Source organism: Monodelphis domestica, chromosome 7 (genome assembly GCF_027887165.1).
Source record: "Monodelphis domestica isolate mMonDom1 chromosome 7, mMonDom1.pri, whole genome shotgun sequence".
Classification (NCBI taxonomy): Eukaryota; Metazoa; Chordata; class Mammalia; order Didelphimorphia; family Didelphidae; genus Monodelphis; species Monodelphis domestica.
Genome location: NC_077233.1, coordinates 197273322 through 197294337, shown reverse-complemented (window position 1 = coordinate 197294337; position 21016 = coordinate 197273322). Strand labels below are relative to the sequence as shown.

Below are 21016 nucleotides of genomic sequence, written 5' to 3'. Positions count from 1 at the left end.
GATAAGGAAATTGAGGCATACAGTGGTTAAGAGATTTGCACAGCTGGAAAATATTTGAGGCATAATTTGAAAATGTTTGCCCTATGGGTTAAGTCGGTGCAACTGTGAAGTTCAAATAAAAAAATGTATTCATCTTCCCCACGTTGGTGCCTCCCTCCATCAAAATTACCTTGTGTGTGTGACAGAAGGGCAAGGACTAGATAAACAGTTAAATGACTTGCCCAAATTCATACAGCTAGGAAGTGTGTGTGTCAGATTTGAACCCAAGACCTCCCAAATCCAGCCTTAGCACTCTATCCACTGAACCACCTAACTGCTTCTCCTTGTACAAATGTATTTTGTATACATTTACATAATCATGCATAAAGCAGTGGTGTATAGAGAATTGGCTTGGGAGGTAGGCAGCCCTGGGCTCAAGTCTTGCCCCTGACACATCCTGGTTATAAAACCTTGAGCAAATCACTGAGTTGCTAGGCAATTGTCTAATAGTCAAAGCTGTGGAGAAGAAGCCAGCCTGTCTAGACAGGAGTTTTCTCACTGATAGTTCTGTATACCAAAGAAATCATAGATGCAGCCCCTGTCCCTTGTCCCTCCTGTTAATACACTCCCCTGGTAACTGGTAAGCTACTGAAGCCCTGAGGGCTGAAATTTTTGCCTTATTTCCCCAGCATTTAGCAAAGTGTGCTGCACACAGTAGGTACTGATTGAATGAATGCACATGATGCATTTTACATATGGCCAGGTATTATACAATCGAGATTTATTTGTATTGCTTCATCTTCATCAGCTTTTTGTGTCAGGGTAGACTGTGGGATCAGATGGGCACAAATATTTTATGCATGTGGCCCGCTGACAAGTTAGCATCAAGCCATCTTTTTGGCATGAAAAATGAATCTGTTTTCTATTCCCTGTGGACCCTTCTTCTCCACCTCCCCCCATTCTTCTGCATTCCCCATTAAAACAGATAAGATCCAGACTCAAAAGACAATTTCCCATCAGGATATGATACATCAAGACCACTGGCACTTATTTTCATTCTCCTTCACAATTCAGAAAGATACTCAAACAAAAAATGTAAAAAGTCTAAGCTGATATTTCACAGATTATTTCCCAGAGGCAGAAGAGTTTCTGACATTAATTGGGAAAGGTCGTTTCCTCCCTGGTAGTACATTAGACCAATGAACTCATGCATCTGGACTCCAACTCTCATACTCACCCTCCCCCCTTCCCCAAATACAATTCTAGAATACAGACAGCATGCAGTAGAAGATATTCTATTAGACTGGGGTCAGGAAGACCAGAGTTCAAATGCTGTCTCTGACATTTACTGACTTTGGGACTGTGGGAAAGCTTCTTTTTTGAAACCCTTGCTTTCTGTCTTATTATCAATTTTAAGATAGAAGGGCAACAAGGGCTAGGCAATTGGGGTTAAGTTACTTGCCCAGAGTCACTAAAGAAGTGTCTGAGGGCAGCTCTGAATGCAGGTTCTCAACTCCAGTCCCAGTGCTCTAACCATTGGGTAACCTAGCTGCCTCTTGTGGGAAAACTTCTTAACCTCTATGTGGCTTGGGTAAATTTGCAAAGTTATAGATGGATTATAATCTGATTTGCTTTAGGGAGTTCTCACCCTAGGAGGTCCCCATGCTCAGAAAATCACAGAGCCTTGTGAATCTTGGTTGTGTTTTCCTGAAATGACATTCTTTTTGCATAGTCGCTGTTCTCTTGGCACTTACCGACTACTATCTCTCTCTCTGTGATGTTTGAGGATATCTTAGCTTCACTCCATTGACATTAATAGCATATACTAATCTGTCTGAAGAAAATCATTGCTCTCGATAGTAAAGTTTTCTTCAAAAAGTCAGAATAATCGCTTTATGTATGATTCTGCTGCTCTTTAGCTTTTATGAAGTCAGACAGTCTTTCTAGGTCTGAAAACAGTACCTCAGGCCTTGGAGAATAGAAATAATTTTTGCTTTTTAGAACTAATCCTGAAAATTATATTAAGAAATTATCTGAAAAGCTTCATCATTTATGGCAGCCTTCTGGCCAGATTTGGGATAAGGTTCTCATGATAACGTAAGACCTTATGAATGATCTAATGTGATGTTGGCCCACATTCCAATATCTACTGGGGAGTTTTGGAACTAAAGTTCTCTGACGGAAGTGAAGGAAGTCTCCTTTGAGCAGTGGCAACTGAATGGGGAGGAATTCTAAGCCAGGAGATCAGATGCAGCTGGGAGATATTTAAGGAGGATACATATTGTTCACAAAGTCCATCTGAACAGGATTCTTTCCTCATTTAACTTTATAGCACATTATAATATTTCAATGCGTTTATTTTTTAAAACAACATTCTCCCAGTAAAGTTAAATGGACTTGAATCATGGACTATCATAGTCTCTGAAGAATTAAAGTTAAGAGTTACACAATGCAATGGGAAAAGTGCTTAGGCAGTTTGTTCTATATTATCAATAACAAACGTCTCAGGAGAAGCTACATATAGGATGTGTGGCTAGAAAAGAAGATGGGTTGATGATGCTATAAGAGCCAGGGATAACTGACGGAAAGCCCACATGTTCCACTGGTAATCTAGTAGTGCGATTCCATCCCAGTTTGTGGGGGATGGAGAAGAATCTTGAGGAACAGAAGATGGATGGGTTATCATCTACATTGCTGGAGTGAATTCCTATATGATAATATCACAGATCTACCGAAGTACCAGAATCAGAGGATCTGGTTCAAATTCTGTTTCTACTATTAACTACACATTTAATCTTGTGAAAATTACTTTGTCTTTCTGGGTCTCAGTTTCTTCATGTGTAAAATGAACAGGTTGGACTAGATGATTTCTAAGGTCTTTCTAATACTAAACCTATGATTTAATTTTTTTCCCATTTATCTGTGTACATGTCTTATTATCCCCCTTCTTTCAACCAGACTATAAGCTCCTTGAGGGAAAGATCCATGTACAAATTAGGCACTTAATAAATGTGGAGCGAATGAATAAACTATGTGTATTTTTAAAAAAAATTGGAAGTTCATACAAGGGAATGTCATGGTATACATTTTTTAAAGAATATTTAGCTTCTGTCTTACAATCAGTACTGTGTATTGACTCCAAGGCAGAAGAGTGGTAATGGCTAGGCAATGAAGGTTAAGTGACTTGCCCAGGGTCACACAGCTGGAAAGTGTCTGAGGCCAGATTTGAACCTACAACGTCCTATCTCTAGGTCTGGATCTCAATCCACTGAGTCACCTACCTGCTCCCATCATGGTATACATTTATTAAAAAACCCCACAAAAAAAGAAGTGAGGAAAATCTCTACAACTTTATTTTGACTATAAGCACAGTAAGAAGAAATCCCAGAAGAAAGCCTGAAACCATTCTTGCTGCCCAAAATAAAAGTGTAAATATACAATAGGCATAGAGAAGAAAAGGAAACAGAAACTATTTAATACTCTAAAATCATCAATATACCAAAATGCTTGGCTATCATAGGCATCCACATGGATGCCAAACAAAACCATTACCCTTGATCACCAAAAAAGGAGCTCTTATTATGAGCGTATGCAAGGCGATGTTCAAACTATGAATGGATTTAAGGTTAGTCACCCCTCTGCTACTTGGCAATAAAAACCCAGACCACAATTCAAGCATATAGCTCAATGTCTATTTCAGACATTTGGAGGTCATCCCCCAAAGCAAAAACTGAGAAAAGTTCAGGTGCATCCCATCATTCACTCAGAATGTAGGCAAGAAAAAACCAAAAATCAATACTGTGGTAGAACTGCATGACATTTATCAAAGACCTAAAAGGAAACACATTAGAGAAAAAAAAAAGACTTAGACTTGTGATCTGTTTATCTCTATGTAAAGAACTGATTTCAACTTGGTAGGCATTTGAAAACACATGTTCTGAAGTTGGAATGGTATTCTTTACTAAGTCAGAAAAATAGATTTCCATTCCTAAAGGAATATCCCTTAAAAAAAAGAAAGAATTCATCTGGGATGTTAAAAAAATCTTGGAAAGGAAAATCTCAAAATAAAATGTGAGAAGCTAAGTCTGATAACATCACAGGATTCTCAATTCCAGGATCTACTTAGCACTTCTCTCCAAACTCTGTTGTATTTATTTTGTATCAATTCTGCATAGACTCGTCCATGTACATGTTGTTTTACCCAACAGAATGTTAGCTCTTGCACAGCAGGGTGTACCAGAATTCGTTTTGGTTTTATTTCTCTTTGAAACTTGTCTTTTCATCTCCAGGACTCCGCACAGAGCCCGACATATAGTAACCTTATAATAAAGGTTTGTTGACTGATTAATGGATGAAAATAGTCTTAGAAGGCAAATCCAATTTATGTTCAATTTCAAGAAGTGAAAGTAAAGTAAGGGAGGTAAGAGAAAGGAAATAAGCGTTCACAAATACCTACAGTGCTTTACAATTAATATTTCACTTTATTAACACAATAACCCTGGTCATTGCTATTATTGCTGTTCAGTCATTCGGTTGTGTTCAAGTCTTTAGGACCCCATGGATCATGGCATGCCATGCCTTTCTAAGCTCTACTATCTCCTGATATTATTCCCATGTTATAGTTCAGGCAACTGAGGCAGACAGAGGTTAAGCTACTTGTTTAAGGTCACAGGGTTTATAAGGACCTTCTCATTTTATGATCTTGTTGAGTTTGCTAGAATTCTACTTTACACAAAGGAGTGTTATTTTATCTTTCTGGGCCATTTTCAGAGGTTTCTAGCTGCTTGTTTTTCTTTCTTATTTCCCTAATATATTATCACCATTTCCTGTAACCTAATTATGACATTCATAGCATCTTAGATTCACCTTTGAATTCAGGTCTTAATGACCCTAGACTCAGAGATCCTTCCATCATACCACCTGAGTCAGATGGCTCAGAAGAATGAAGACCAAGGACCTGGATTATATACTATGTGTAGAAACTTGACACAGTTCCATAACCTTTACTAGGCTTCTGCTTGTAAAATTAAGGCTCATAGGATCACTGGAATACAGTTGCAAAGGAAATTAGTAGTCATATAGTTCAAACCCTTCAGGACTCACTGGAAAAGACCTTGATGTAGGGAAAGATTGAAGGCAAAATGAAAAGGGAATGGCAGGGAATGAGATGGATAGTGATGGAAACTGGAAACAATGGACATGAACTTGGACACACTGCCAGAGATAGTGGAGGAAAGAAGGGTCTAGTGTGCTGTGGTCTGGCATCAGTAAGGAAACTGAGACCTGGGAAAATTCAAATGACACAGAGGCCAGGATGCTCAGGTTGGACTAGATAATTTTTAAGGGTCCTTCTAGGTCTAAATCTAAGATGCTATGAATGTCATAATTAGGTTACAGGAAATGGTGGTAACATATTAGGGAAATAAGAAAGAAAAACAAGCAGCTAGAAGCCTCTGAAAATGGCCCAGAAAGATAAAATAACACTCCTTTGTGTAAAGTAGAATTCTAGCAAACTCATAAAATGAGGTTTTTAAGGACTGTGAGGACCAGAGGAGGGGGAACAAATTAATTGCTTTTCCTAGCTGGGGTCTTAGATGAGTTAGATTTTGATATCAAAGATCTGATTAGGCTCATGTCTAAGCCACAATAAGGAAGAAACTCAGAAGAGTTGGGGTTGTTTCTCATCTTTTACTCTGCCCCATGGAGCTGAACCCAGCATCAGCCCTACAGATTTTAAAGGCAGCTTTGTGCTCAGATCAGCTCCCCAAGGCCAAAGATATGGGGCACAGTATTCCTTTTTTTTTCCCCCAACAAGCATCAAACATGCAAGATAAGGCCAAAATATCGGACGTTTTCTGATGAAACATAAGGTCCTAAAATAGATGTGAAGCATAAGAATGAAGTTTAAAGCAAGAGGGCTCAGTTTCTAAGACTTTGAGACAAGCCAGACAGCTGCTAAATGAAAGTCATAAAACAGATTCCAGCTGACACTGATTCATCAATTTAGGTCTCGCTTCTTTTTTCCTTTTCAGTTTCCATCTGACAGGACTCTCAATAGAGAGTAGATGGTTTTCTGGTTATTAGCCTGGTCTTGATTATCAGATTAAACTATATGAAACCTCAGTACATGTGGAGACACTGAACACTTCCCTAGTGTTCCCTTCCCTAGCCTCTATTTCCTATATACATCCTTTCCCTCACTGAAGAGTAAGCTGCTTGAGAACAGCTCACTTTTGAATTTGTATCTGCAGCATTTAGCAATATAAGGATTCCACATATTTTTACATACATATGTATTATATACATATAATTATTGCACTTCCTTCCTCCCTCCCTCCCTCCTTCCCTCCCTCCCTTCCTCCCTTCCTTCCTTCCTTCCTTCCTTCCTTCCTTCCTTCCTTCCTTCCTTCCTTCCTTCCTTCCTTCCTTCCTTCCTTCCTTCCTTCCTTCCTTCCTTCCTTCCTTCCTTCCTTCCTTCCTTCCTTCCTTCCTTCCTCCTTCCCTCTCTTCCTTCCTTCCTTCCTTCCTTCCTCCTTCCCTCTCTTCCTTCCTTCCTTCCTCCTTCCCTCTCTTCCTTCCTTCCTTCCTTCCTTCCTTCCTTCCTCCTTCCCTCTCTTCCTTCCTTCCTCCTTCCCTCTCTTCCTTCCTCCCTTCCTTCTTCTATCCCATCCTTCCTATATATCTTAGAAACATGCTTATTTATAAATGCAATTGTAGAATAAATATCCTTATTCTGGGCAAAGTTGGAACAACTAAAATTGATTAGTTCCCTTGGCAAAAGGCTCAAACTTCTGTTCTTTCCCATTCTTAATCTTAACTAAAAATGTAGCAGAAAAGGATCTGCCCTTTCTTAAGAGAGGCTGCTGGATGTGTTCATGGGAATTTCCCTTCACTAAAATCTTTCCAGCTTGGTAAAAATTAAGAATTTCAGAGTAACAACCCAAGTACAAAGTATTATTAATAAACACAGCAATGCTTGAGGAATTCTGTGTAAAAGAGTAAGACACTCCAACCAAGGGAAATATAGGTCTATTTAGATACTCTTTTGATATGATATTGACTTTTTTGGGACTATTTTGATGTCTCCATTTTATTCTAGTTAATAAGCTTTGCAAAGAATGTAGACCTACTTCTGGTTCTACCTGATTCACCAGGGTTTGCTTCAGTACTTTGAAGGATTTGTGATTTCATTTATGAAGTTACTTGGTGGTAGAGATAGCAACCCATCTAAGCCTTCTTATCTCATGTTATGCTCCTTCCTTCTTCCTGTTAATTCTCTAGCATAGAATTGGAGGGTACTGCCCAGTATCGAGACACATGTTGGTCTTATCTTGCATGTTTGATATTTATAAAAAATGATGACCTATATCTTTGGTTTTGGGGAGCTGAACTGAGTTCAAATGTTATGACATTTATATAGTGCTTTAAGGTGTTAGCAAAGTACTTTACATATATATCTCATGCATAACCCTGTGAGATAGGTGTTTTTCCTATCCCCATTTTACAGATAAGGAAGGTGAGGCTGAGAGAAGTTGTGACTTGCTTTGTAAGTATACAGCTAATAAGTATCTGAGGCAAGATTTGAACTCAGTTCTTTCTAACTTTGAGCACTTAAATCTTTTTATTTTTATTTATATTTATGTTACATATATTCTATAATTATCATAGATAATATATAACAAATATGAAAAAAATATAACCAATGAAGCACCTTTTGTTCTCACTATGTGACCATCCTACCTTTTCTTCCATATCATTCTCTACGGCTCTTCTATCATGAAATATTTCACTGGTAGCATGCCCACACTACTACTACTTGTCATGAGCTTCTCTGTGTTGCCCTTTCAGGGCCCCTCAGCTTTAATTCTTCAAAGACCACTGTATTCTATGACTTAAAATTATACAGAATGCCAGAAGAAAGCATGGTTAATTAAAAAGTTGGACTTTTGTTTCTGGAAATCGCTAAAAGGTTTATGATTTAGTAAAAACCTGAATATTTTAGTTCTTTGTTCAAGAGATTAATAGAAGTCCTTTTGGTCTGGCGTGATTTCAGTTCAAGTCCTTCATAAAATAATTACTTATCTCAGGCTGTATCCACCTATAGACAGCATCAGAATTTAGACTGAAACTAGCAATGACCATGTCCCAAATGAAAGTCTTTTATCCCAGAGATCAAGTTTAGACATCTAGTTTGATCTTCTAAGGACCAGAATAGACAGACATCCATTTAGGGAGCTACAAACAAAGCAGATATAATTGATGACCAGACTGAGTCTCTATAATTTCTAGTGTTCTCTTAAATAATCAAAACTCCTTGAGAACTGAGATCTGGACAATTTTCCTGCCCTTTTGCCCAAGTGGCTTTATCTTTTTGGTCCTAAAATGTTCAGAATTAAATATGCTGCTTTTATCCAGTAACCCAGACGAAAAAATGCTCTATCCCCTTTTGAGAGTTGCTATTTTCATGGAAGTTGTCAGGTCGGCCAAGATAAAGACATATAACTTGAATGTTCGCTTTGTGGGAGAAAATTTAAAATTAAGTGCCAGAAATTCTCTGACAGAAACCATTATAAAGAAACTGTGACATATGTTGTGGCCATTACCATGAAGACATTTAGAATGTCTGGCTCAGTGACATTGAAGCAGTAAATTCAGTATGTAAAGCAGATGTAAATTTAGCATTTACATAGCCATTAGTGAAGCTGGAAAGCCCATGCTGTAATTTGTTAATTAATTCATTCAATAGTCCCTTGCAGAGAGTCAAGGTAGTCAGCATTCTTTGATCATAAGTACTTGATGAGCATGGAAGCTTAGAACTTCTGATGGAAATTAGATTTGAAATGAATGGAACTGGTTTCAAATTTTAACTCCATGCTACTTTGGGCAAATCATTAAATCTCTCTACACCTCATGTTCCCTCACGTGTAAAATAAGGTGGTTGGACTAGATGGTTTCTAAGGTGCTTCCTAGCTCTACAAATCTATAATTCCTGGGTATTACACTAGTCTCTGGTAGTAGATAAGCCATATTCACACTTAAGAACTTGCTGAGTAGTTTCAGCCAGCTCTAACTCTTTGTCAATCCATTTGGGGTTTTCTTGGCAAAGATAATGGAGTGGTTTGCTATTTCCATACCTAATTTATTTTACAGATGAAGAACTTGGGCAAACAGAGTTAAGTGACTCACCCAGAGTCACAGAGCTAGTAAGTGTCTGAGGACAGATTTGAACTCAGGAAGATGTCTTGCTGACTCCAGTTCCTGCACTCTATCCACTGTGCTATCCATCTGCTTCTCTTAACAAGAATAAATAGACATTCAGTTATACTATTTTAAAAAAGGTTAAGAGGTTGTGGAGGAGATGGTTAGACTCTAATCTAATACAACATATCTACTATGCATAAGACATTACACTGGAAATTGGAGATAAAAAGATTGAATGAAAACTAAGGAATTTACATTCTATCTGAGAAATTTAATAAATGAACAGATATTGTAGTATTTATTGGGAAAGGAAATAGGATTGGGAAAAATGGGGATAAATGGGGAATAATGGGAGGTTTGTAGAGGGGTAAGGAGGAGATAAGGGGAGAGGGGGAATATTGCTTGGTGAGGCAAGGGAGGGAGATGCCCCCTGCTGAGAGGAAACAGCAGGAGTCCAATGAGGTCTATTTGTCGTTGAATGACTGAAACTGAAGTTCAGCTCCCTCTATGACCAGAAAAGACAGTCCACTTAGCTGACTGCGAATTCAAATAACATAAAGTTTAATAACTAGTTGGGATTGGAGTTTTTCTCAGCTTCAGACCTGAGGCCAGGCCCCAGAGGCTGGCGGAAAGTTTGTCCCACTCCCGTCTACTCTCGTTTGTCTAATTCAGAATCTTAGCAGTACACAGAAAGCAAACAAGAACAAATCTAACCTTTAGAAGCCTGCGTCTTTGGGCTGAACCAAGAAGAGCATGCCACTCCAGACTGGGCTGAACAAGCTCCTCTCTCCTCCAACACCAGGACCCCCGTCTTCCCCCAGCAGGAAGGAAGTGCTAGTCACAAGACCCAACTGCCACTCCCAGTTGGCCCTTCCCCCACACAAACTATTAGTCTAGTTTCCTTTCCACAATATCTATACACAAATGATTAAATTTTTAAAAATTATTAAACATTCTTGGAAAACACTCTGCTAATCATCCTGTATATGATAACTTTGAGGAGAGGAAATGTGAATAGGTAGGGGAAATCAGGAAAGCCTTCTTGAGTCGAGCCTTAAAAGAACATAGGAGGGAGTAGCTAGGTGGCTGAGGTGATTGAGAGCCAGACCTGGAGATGGGAAATCCTGGGTTCAAATCTGGCCACAGATACTTCCTACTTGTCTCATGCTGGGCAAGTTACTTTACCCCAATTACCTGCCTCTTACTGCTCTTCCACCTTGTAACCAATTCATAGTATTGGTTATAAGATGAAAGGTTAAAAAAATCTTAGGGATTTCAAGTGGCAGAGGGAAGGAGATAGTACATTTCCACATAAAGGAAGGCATGAAGGCAGGAGAGGAAATGGAAAACTCAGAGAAGAGAAAAGAGGTGTGTTCCTTGGTAGCATAAATGGTGTGAAGGGATTGGGGTGGGGGATATAAAAATAATCCTGGAAAAAGAGTATGGAGTCAGACTGTAAAGGGCTTTAAAAAGCCAAGCAGAAGAGTTTGCATTTTATCCTTGGGTCCTGTTGTAACAGTTTGCTATTGACCAGTTGGTACAACTCCTGAGAGATGAATATGGTACCCAGATCCCCAGGAGGTAAGGAGAGTTCATCCTTGTTGGAGCAAAATTCCCCACTTCCCCAAGCCCCACATTAATTTTTCAATCATCACACTTTCTTCCTCAGTACCTTGGCTATACCCAACCACAGCCATTATCACCTCCTGCTTACTGTATCTACACTCTGCCCTACTTAGCCAGGTCCAGAACTAACCCCAACCAAGCTTAGATAAATTTATTCCTTCTAGAGCAGAAACTTATGTAATCCTGGGGCTAAATTGATATGTGTCCCATCTGCCCCCAGACACTTCTCAGCTGTGTGACCCTGGGCAAGTCACTTAACCCCCATTGCCTAGCCCTTACCACTCTTCTGCCTTGGAGCCAATACACAGTATTGATTCTAAGACAGAAAGTAATGGTTAAAAAAAAAGAAGATGTATCCCAAAAGGAAAATACAGTCAAGGAGAAAATTAGAGGGGAGGAAACAGAAAACGAGATTCCTCACCTGTCTGGTTTTGGCAGTGAACTGGAGAGAAAGAAATATCATCCAGGGCAATGTATCCTCCCTTGGCACCATTAAAAGCAACTTCAAAAATAACCTGTAAAGGAAAATGACATTTTATCAACTGTTTAAATATTCTGTGGATGGACTTAAGTGCTCTTACTCAAGATTTATGATGACCAATGGATGAGGCAAATCCAGTTTCTACTTACTGATTCACGTGCTATAACACAAAATCTCTGGTGGCATCCTTTATAAAGGGATTATGAGAAATAAGCCACCAGGCTTCAATTTCCCTGTGAATTCCCTTTTTCTGCTCTTGGATCTCAGTTATGACATGCATGTAACTCACTGTTAAGAGTGGCAGAATGAGCATTTTTTTTTTCATTAAGGAGTGAAAGGAATTATAATAGCTCGTGTATAGAGAGAGATCAGACTGGCCTCTGCCTCCTGCTCTCCACAGGGAACTCTATTGCACTTTAGTTGGTTCTTTCTCTGCCTCACATGTGGAATTCTATAACAAGCAGAGGAGCAAGAATGAATGATGGATGAACAAAAATCAATAAAAGTTCTACCTCAGCAGGCTGGATGGCACAGTGGAAAGATCACCAACTTCCTGAAGTCATAGAAACTAGGGTTGAAATCCCACCTCTGCTACTTTACCACTTTGTGCCTTTGGGCAGGTCTTAACCTGTCCCAGCCTCAGTTTCCTCACCTGAAATGAGAGGGGTGGACCAGTTGGGCTCTATAATCCCTTTCAGCTCTAGCTCTATGATCCTGATAGGGCAGGGTCATAGGTAGGGCTGGTAGGATGTTGCCAGATGTGATCAACGTATCAGGTATTTTTTTCTCTGTTATTACTCTTTGTTTTTCTTTGTTATAAGGCAGGGAACTCCTTAATATTGTGAGGTGAAGACAAAAGACAACAATTAAATGTATTTGTTTAGAACCCTTACTTTCTGTTGTAGAATCAATATTATTGGTTCTGAGGCAGAAGAGAGGTAAGGGCTAGGCAATTGGAGTTAAATGACTTGCCCAGAGTCACACAGTTAGGAAGTATCTGAGGCCAAAATTAAACCCAGGAGCTCCTGTCTTCAGACCTGACTCTCTATCTCCTGAGCCACTTAGCTGCTGTATCTATAGCTATATCTACATCTATTTCACACGTGTGTGTGTGTGTGTGTGTGTGTGTGTGTGTGTATACATTTCCATTCTCCTAGAGTATTCAGGTCATGGAAGATTCATTGCTGCCAATCTTATTTAGAGAGGGAGTTTTTTAATTTTGGAAGGGAAAGCCACATAAATGAATGTCACTGATTTATGCAGTTTATGGGGCTTTTCCAAGGATATTTGCAAGTATGAATAATACTCAAGAAAAATATTCAAACTCCTTCCCTCATAATCATACATATGTGAGACACATGAAGCTAGATTCAAACAAAGTAAAGTTTAGCATCGAAACATTTGAGCATTGATGCTGGCATTGAAAATTTTTTTTAAAAGCTCCATTAAAAACACATTTTAACCCGAGTTTAAGGGAGAATTATGTGAGTTTGCCGAACAGGCCCATATCATTAAGACTATGAGTCATTTCACTTTTGTAGAAGGCACATAATTTTCTTTCCCCTTTAGGCTCTGAGCTCATAGGAACTTTTCCATTGGGCTGCAAGAACAAATAATATCTCATGTGACAAGTGACTAGGAAATAATATTTCCTCTAAAGTAGACATTGTAGTACTGGAGGGGGGGTATGTTATGGAAGAACCATTATCAGAAACCATGGACAATGTTTTTTAGGTCTATGCATTGGACAAGCTGGAAATATTATTCAAAATTATTTAGAGCATCTTACAGTACTTACTCTAGTCCTTTGCTCAAGAGAGGGGAAAATGTTGCAGTTAGCAGAAAAGTGAAAATGGAGGGATATGAATGAGTAACGATCATTAGTATACTACTTAAACTTTATTATCAACAATGAAAGCATTGCAAGCACTCAATCAGGATCTTGGCTCTTATGGGATTTCCTAAAACAGAAACTTCTGAAAGGGGTAATTATTAGAGTTTTCTCCTTGATATAAGTCAACATTCATCCAGGGGCATCTCTCTAAAAGAGAGGGATGTCACTCTGTGGGAGTAATACACTGCTAAAGCTGGTGCAAAGCCCTCATAAATGGTCTGCAAGATAATAGCATCGTTTGACTTGTGTTTTAGGAATAGGATAGGTTGAATGATTTGGCAGATGAATTAGAAGCATCAAGTCAAATTAGGAAATTATTGCAAAATAAAAAAGTATCAATATTCCTTCTCCACATCTTTCTTTGAAGCAAAATCCTGATAACATACCAATGAACAAAAGAATGACTTTCTTCCTTTCAGATATAGCTCAAGTGTTGTCTTCTACATGAAGTCTTCCTGATCCCTCAACTTCTGGAGCTTTCCCTCCCCAACTACCTTGTATTTAACTACTTTGTATATATTTCTATGTATTCATTTTATGTTTATGCCTTTAATATATTTTTATATGTACTTGTTGTGAACAGGAATTGCTTTATTCTTTGTACAGATATCCCTTCCATATCACAGGGGTTGGGGGCACAGTGCTCCTCGATCTGGAAAATACTCATAAAATTTTCTCTCCCTTCCTACCAGAGAAGAAGTCTGATTTTTTTTTTCTTTTATGGAGTGTTCATAGTACCTTAGATGCATTTATGAGTTACTCAACTTTGAAAGATATTTCTATGTTTGGAGCCTTTGTGTATCATTTGTTGCTTTTCTGTTCTTTTTGCAAACTTTAACTTTTTACTTATTTTAACTTAAAAAAGGAATTCTGTATATTAATGGTATTAGGAGATAAAATATGTCACGGTTATACAATACTATAAACATATTTTGTGCATTTGTGAGTTCCTAAACTTTTCCTATGTCTTCTGTTAGCCTTAATTTGAGTTCTGTGGCTTCTGCAAAACTCCCCCCTCCAAATTCTCATTTAATTTCTCATGCTGACCAAACACTATGATGGGGAAAGTCATGATAGGAAGGGATAACTGTACTTGTATCCCCAGCATCTAGCATAATTCCTGGTATATAGTAGATACTTAATAAATATTTATTAATTGATTAATTGAATGACTTTCACTTAAAGAGCACTGAGTGGGTCACAACACCTTTTCAAGATCTATGCAAAGGAACAGTTAAATAAATATTTTATTTTTAAAACCCTTCCCTTCTGTCTTAGAATCAATACTGTGTATTGGTTTCAAGACAGAAGAATATTAAGGGCTAGGCAATGGGGGTCAAGTGACTTGTCCATGGTCACATAGCTAGGAAGTGTCTGAGGTCAAATTTGAACCCAGGACCTCCTGTCTCCAGGCCTGGCTCTCATTTCACTGAGCCATCCAGCTGCCCCTAATAAATCTTTTTGATTAATATGTTATTCGTTGGTTTCATAAAGATGACTTTTAGTATAAAGAAATGAATGATAAATAAATAGAAATATAATCTGTTCTGTTTCCATTTAATTTGGGAAGATTTCATTTGAAGGGCTTCAGGGGGCCATTCTGTGACCAAAAGGAAAACTAATCATACCTCTGTTGGGTAGGGAGCACTGAAGTCAACCTCAGCTAGATTCCATGCTTCATTCATAGAACCGTCAATTTTCCATATCTCTTCATAAAGTCCGCTGGCATCCCGAGTATAAAGAGTGAAAACATTGTCATTCCCGTGCTGAAGCTGGTAATAAAAAGACAGGCAACCAGACATGGGAGTTGTTGTCCTTGGGGAGATGAGTTGGGCAACTTCTTGGAAGTGCTTGACATAAACAGAGTCCACATACATATAGTGGCCTTTAAAAAAGGGGGGAAGGAAAGCAGAGAGAGAAGAGTTTTAGAAATGCATGGCATAGATGAAACTCCATAAACTCCATAGCCGTAAAGGGGCCCTTCAGCACCATCTAATTTAAATAAAACGGCCTCACATAATTTTTGAGTGGAACCTTGGGTCCTAATGTATATTAGATTAACAGGAAAGAGAAGATAGCCAATATAGTGATAGGAGGACAGAAGCTTGAAAGTTTGCATACTGATTTGATTTAGTCATTATACAGGCTAATCTACCTGTCAATTTTATAGCAAACTTTCTGAGCAGCTAATGGTAATATTTAGAATTTTTTTCTGAGCAGTACCATCAACTGGCACTATCATTGAATAAATTAATGAAATGTAGTTTCAAGAGAATGATTTTAATGACTTTTCAAACGTTTCCAGATCACAGTTTTAATAATATCTTCATATCCATTTTACAAAAAGGCATAGCAAGACTAAAAACTACATTTACTATCTTCATTTAAAAAAAAGAAAGAAGAAATACTATAATCAACTTCCACTAATGACCTATTTAGAAGCCTCGTAGTGCTGGATTCTTGAAGATCATAGATGAAGGGAATAAGATGCTAGCTTAGAATTAGGAAGGTAGGGATTCAAATCTATCTTTGGATACTTTTTAACTGGGTTGCTTAATCTTTCCTAGCCTGTTATATTACATTTAAAATGATTATGTGAGAAGCTAGAAGGCATAATGGATAGAGCACTAGGCTTGGAATCAGGAAGCATCTAGCACAATTTCTGGTATATAGCAGATGCTTAATAAATATTTATTTCAGGAAGGTTCATTTCCTGAATTTAAATCTGGCCTCAGACAGGTACTAGCCGGGGGAGTCACTTAATCCTGTTTGCCCCAGTTCTTTATCTGAAAAATGAGTGGGAGAAGGAATTGGCAAACCACTCCAGTGTTTTTGTTAAGAAAATCCCAAAATGGGGTCATAAAGAGTTGGACACAACTGAAATGACTCAACAACAACATGGCGATAATGATAGTAACTATCCCATAGGGTGGTTGTAAGGATTAAATGATTATTACTTGATCAAATGCAGTATGGGTCCAAAAATGGGCTGAATATTTATTGTCCAGACTAGCTAAGTTAGAAGAGTGTTAGTTGCTAGGCAATGGTTAGCAACTCAAGAAGACTTATCTACTAAGGACATAAAAGGATTGTAATTTGTTTTGGTGAAGGGGGTATAACAGAGCCTTGACATATAGTAGTAATAGCCAAATCCCTTGGTAAATCTAACTTGTTTCCATTTATCTTCTAATTCTACCTCACTGAAATGTATAATGTTTTTAAAGCATATTCTTTTTAGGGCATCAGGCTGTAAACATTCTGAGGGCAGACAATTTATCTATTTCTTTTGCCTCTTGTTTTGCCAATTATACAGATTCCATTTCCAAGAAACTGTTGGGAAAATGAGTACTGGGTGGAAGTATGAAGGTTCTAATAGTTTTCTTCTCTAGTTTTGCTAACATTCTAGAAAAAAAGAAAATACTGTCTAGGAATTTAAAATATTTTGACGATCCCAGGAGAGTCAAAGCAAATTTAGTACTGTTCGTGAAACATTTTTATTACTACACATACAGCCTAGTACAATATTCCACATATACTGTGTACCCAATAAATGGTAACTGATTGACGGAGACTTAATTGACCATGTCACCACAGGAATCTGCAATGTGATGGCCTGAGAATGTATTTTCAGAGGCCTGAATCATTATACTGACATTCTCTTTCACATTAGAAACATTGGAAACATTCTTTTATCTTGGAAAGAATGGTCTGGTCTGACTGAGATACACCAACATGGAAGGCAACACAAAGAGCTTCAAAATTTACTCTTTTCATAAAGTAAGTGTAAGTGGAGTCCTTGATATTTATCTCTAATATGTGACTCCTAGCTACATCCCTCTAAACTCTTTATTCATTGCTAACACCCAATTTTAGAGTTGCTATCTTTTTGTTTTATGTTATCCTCCTTTCCAAATTTGTCCTACTCCAAAGAGCCATCTTCTATAACAATAATAAAAGGGGAGAAAAAGGCAGTTCAGAAAAACTAATGAATACATCAACTAATTCCAACAGTCTGTACAATGTTTTTCACTCACAATTCCCCTCTTCTGCAAAAAAAGGCAGTGAGGTACGTTTTCTCATCTCTTCCTTAGTACTAATTATATAGCATTCAAGGTTTTAAAGTTGCTTCTGTCTTTCCATTTTCGCTGCTGTAGTTATTGCATATTTGATTTTTCTAGTTTTGCTTTTTTTCTCAGAATCAGTTCATGTAAATGTTCTATGATTCTTTGCATTCTTCATGTTTATCATTTCTTCTGGCAAAAAAAGATTCCATTTCATTGGTGTATCACAATTTGCTTAACCACTATCCAACTGAGGAACCTCTACTTTGTTTCTAATATGGGAATTGCTTTCTAATCAGTCAGCTCATCCCTTCCCTTTTTATCTCCTCCAACTTATTTATAGCTTCTCACCCAACACTGTCCTCCTCAGAGACATTCAACAGTTCTCTGTAAGTTCTAGGATAAAAATGGAAGTTTTTCACCCTGGCATTCATGGCTCTTCATAACCTGACATTCACTTAACCAAGGCAGTATTATCTCATGCAACTCTTTTTCATATGTCAGTTGTTAAATATTTATCAAGTATCTACCATGTGTCAATCACTGTGCTAAGTTCTGGAGATATACATAGGAAAAAAGGATAGTCTCTTCCCTCAAGGAGCTTACAATCTAATGTAGAAATCCAACACACAAAAGACTGCTGAAAAGCAGTAAGAGAGGAATTGTTGGGGGTGTGGGGAGAAGAAGGTCCTTGATTCAGGAGCATCATAAAGTTAATCAGAGAAGTTTTAAAATAGGTAACTGCAGCCAAGTAAGAAAAGAGGAGATATTTGGACTGAGCCCTCTCCTTAAATGTATCTACCCACCAATCAGAGAGGATGAGGACAATGGATAGAATGCTACGACCAATGAGATCTTACAAGATACTAAGGTTATCTCAACAATGGAAGGTTAGCTTTGGAGTCAATACATGACACATTGAATGTTTGGCCAAAAGCAAGTCACTTCATCTCTCTCAATGCTCCAAGTCCCTCTTAAGTTACAGATCCACTGTTCTACATTAGAAGAGTCTCCATCCAGCAACTAGCCTGGCAAAATCACAGGTGTGGACCAAAAAGTTACAGTCAGCTCAGACTATTTACCATTTTCTGTTTCCCCACAAATCTTTGCTCATATTTTTTTCTCCATTTCTTCAGAAAGCCCTGACCTCCTCCCCCAATCCTTAGCTGTTGAAAATTTATCCATCAAGGTCCAGCTCATGCCATCTCCTCTCTTGAAAACTTTGCCTAATCTTCCCATCAAGAAGTGGTTTCTCCCTCTTTTGAACTCCTCTCCAAACACACTTGTTGCACTGTGCCATATATTTTAGTTATTTTTTAAACCGTTACACTTTCTGCCTTAGAATTAGTTTTAATAAAGAAGTGTGGCAAGGACTAGGCAAGCCTTTGGGGTTAAGCAACTTGCCCAGGGTCATATAGCTAGAAATCCGAGGTCAGATTTGAATCCAGTTCCTCCTGACTCCTGGCCTGATGCTCTATCCACCTTGCTGCCTAACTGCCCCAGTTATTTTTGTTTATGTCTTATCTTGCCTATGAGAGAATAAGCTACTTGAGGGCCAAAAAACAGGTCTTATCTTTGGATCCCTCCTGTATTTTAGCAGGGTACTTCATATATGCAGCACAGACACTCAGCAAATGTTTTTGAATGAATGAATCAGCTTCATCTAGCTGACAGAAACATGATAACCCTCTCAGGATGATTGCTTACCTTCTGGGGGGACAACATTTTAATCTCTGAATGTGCAGTTTTAGAGCCCCATTAGCAGTTCATGCACAAGACTCTTAGAACCAAGTCAACCATGATCAAATTTTTGTACATAAAAAAAATATCAAGCAAACATAATGTGACTTGCCCAAAGTGAGTCAGTGGAGCTGCTGGGAATGAGACCAGAACTGCTGACACCAAGTCTCATATTTAACCACCAGACTAGACCAAATTCTGTTACCCCTTTCTTCTAGGGTCATTCATCTATTGCCAAACTGAGCTACATCTTATTGGCAAATTGTCAGTTGTTGCAAGTTTCTCACTGAGGGAAAAAAGGTAGTAAATGGTAGAATAACAGAAATCACTCAGCAGGAAAGAGAGAAGAGTTGATTCAGAAATCACCTTTCAGGTAGAGGCCAGGAAATACCAAGCCTTGGGAGTGCTGTACAAGTCTGGGGTCTGGATGCTGCCAGGTACATCCTGAACTGAGAGCAGTCCCAGGGGGCAGTGTGGTAGACACTGTGTCTATTAGTTTTAGCAGAAAATCTTGATGAGTGGCCTGGCATCATGAAAATATGTCTAACTGGCTTTAGGGAAGACAGCCAGGATCCTCTCTGGTTAAAGAGTCTCTTAGTCCATCTGTCTTTTTCCAGGGTCTTTCTAGTTTATGTGCATGTGAATAGAATTGGGCAGAGTTCCATGGCCAATCCAGCCTCTAAGGGATTCTTTAATTGGTCAGAGTGACTGACTTTAGTTATCTAGTTTTTAATCTCCAACTGAAGACAAGGCATCTGGATTTTTTCTGAGAGGAGAAAAGTGCAGTGAGTTTCCCATGAGGTCAAAAATCAAGAACTTCCATGTTGGATGCCTTAAATCTTTCATGTCAACATCACCTCTGTTAGACGAGTGTTTGTCACTTATCACTAGAGAATCCTAAAAGAGTCTGAGCTTTACAGGAGGAAACAACTATTCAGCTAGTTGAAAAACCAAGGCACACAATCATGATTTCTGTCAAAACATGGGTAGCTTCAGGGTTAATGCCTGTATTCATAGTGTGTATACACTTGTTTCTAAGGGAAACTCTGATGTAGTCACCCTGTTAATTGTCCGGATTTCATTTTGAATTAAACGTCCTGGCAGATGGCCATTTTCCCTTGGATTAGGAAAAAGAGATTTTTAGGGCAGTTCCTGAACTTTTATTTTCAAATAGTCTGGCTAACCATCAATTCCTACTGATTGCCCTTGGTTTGGCTACATTAAAAAAACAGGCTTTAACATAGCTGTGAATCTACACCATTTCCACTCAGGCTGAGCTATTTGTAACTATGACAGTGTTTCAAACTCTCTTGGGAAGACAAGAGCTTGGTTTCAAGGAATTCTTGACCATTGGAACACTACAAAGATAGAAAGGATTCAGCATCTCTAGGGAAGGTCTCTTTGTCTCTTGAAATTCAGGTTTCAGAGTCAGAGAGTTTGTAGTAGACTGTGGTAAAACAGCCATTTGACACAGGTCTCAAGGAATAGTATTAACATGTTGACTATGATTGGGGGAAGGCACAGAATAAGCAAGTGTGAAACCGACATGTTAAGAAGCAGTGTTCTGAGGGGAAAGCAAGTCGACCTCCGACTCAGGAAGACCTAGGTTCAAGTCCCCTGTCTAACGCATGCAGTGGTGGCATGAGTATAAACAAGAGATTTAACCTTTTAAGAATAAAACTTGAAGGGGAAGTGCCAGTCTACACTAGGAGATGGGGTTTTATTACTGAGAGCTCCCAAATGAATAAAATCATTGATCTAGTCCAAAAACCCCAAACCAAACCAAAATAAAATAACATTTATATGGCATCTCCTATGGGCCAGACCCTGTACTAAGTGGATTATAATTATCTCATTTAATTCTCACAACCACCCTGGGAGATAGGTACTATAATTATCCCCATTTTACAGGGAGGGAAATTCAGATGAACAGTGATTACCAGGGTAAGTAGCTAAGGAGGGATTTGAACTCAGGTATTCCTGAAGTTATGAAACTGCTTAATGTCCAGCGCCACATAGCTTCTGTGTCAGAGG

At 38.5% G+C, this 21016-nt stretch overlaps 1 protein-coding gene across 1 annotated transcript in view; it reads right to left on the bottom strand.

The window, feature by feature from the left end:
* The window catches only part of MAMDC2 (MAM domain containing 2), a 239786-nt gene that overhangs the window by 83478 nt on the left and 135292 nt on the right, over positions 1-21016 (bottom strand). The window contains exons 6-7 of the mRNA XM_001365384.4: positions 14810-15066; positions 11228-11321 (exon numbers count right to left, since the gene is read on the bottom strand). Of these exons, the coding sequence (XP_001365421.1) occupies positions 11228-11321; positions 14810-15066 (351 nt within the window). The remainder of the gene's footprint in view (positions 1-11227; positions 11322-14809; positions 15067-21016) is intronic.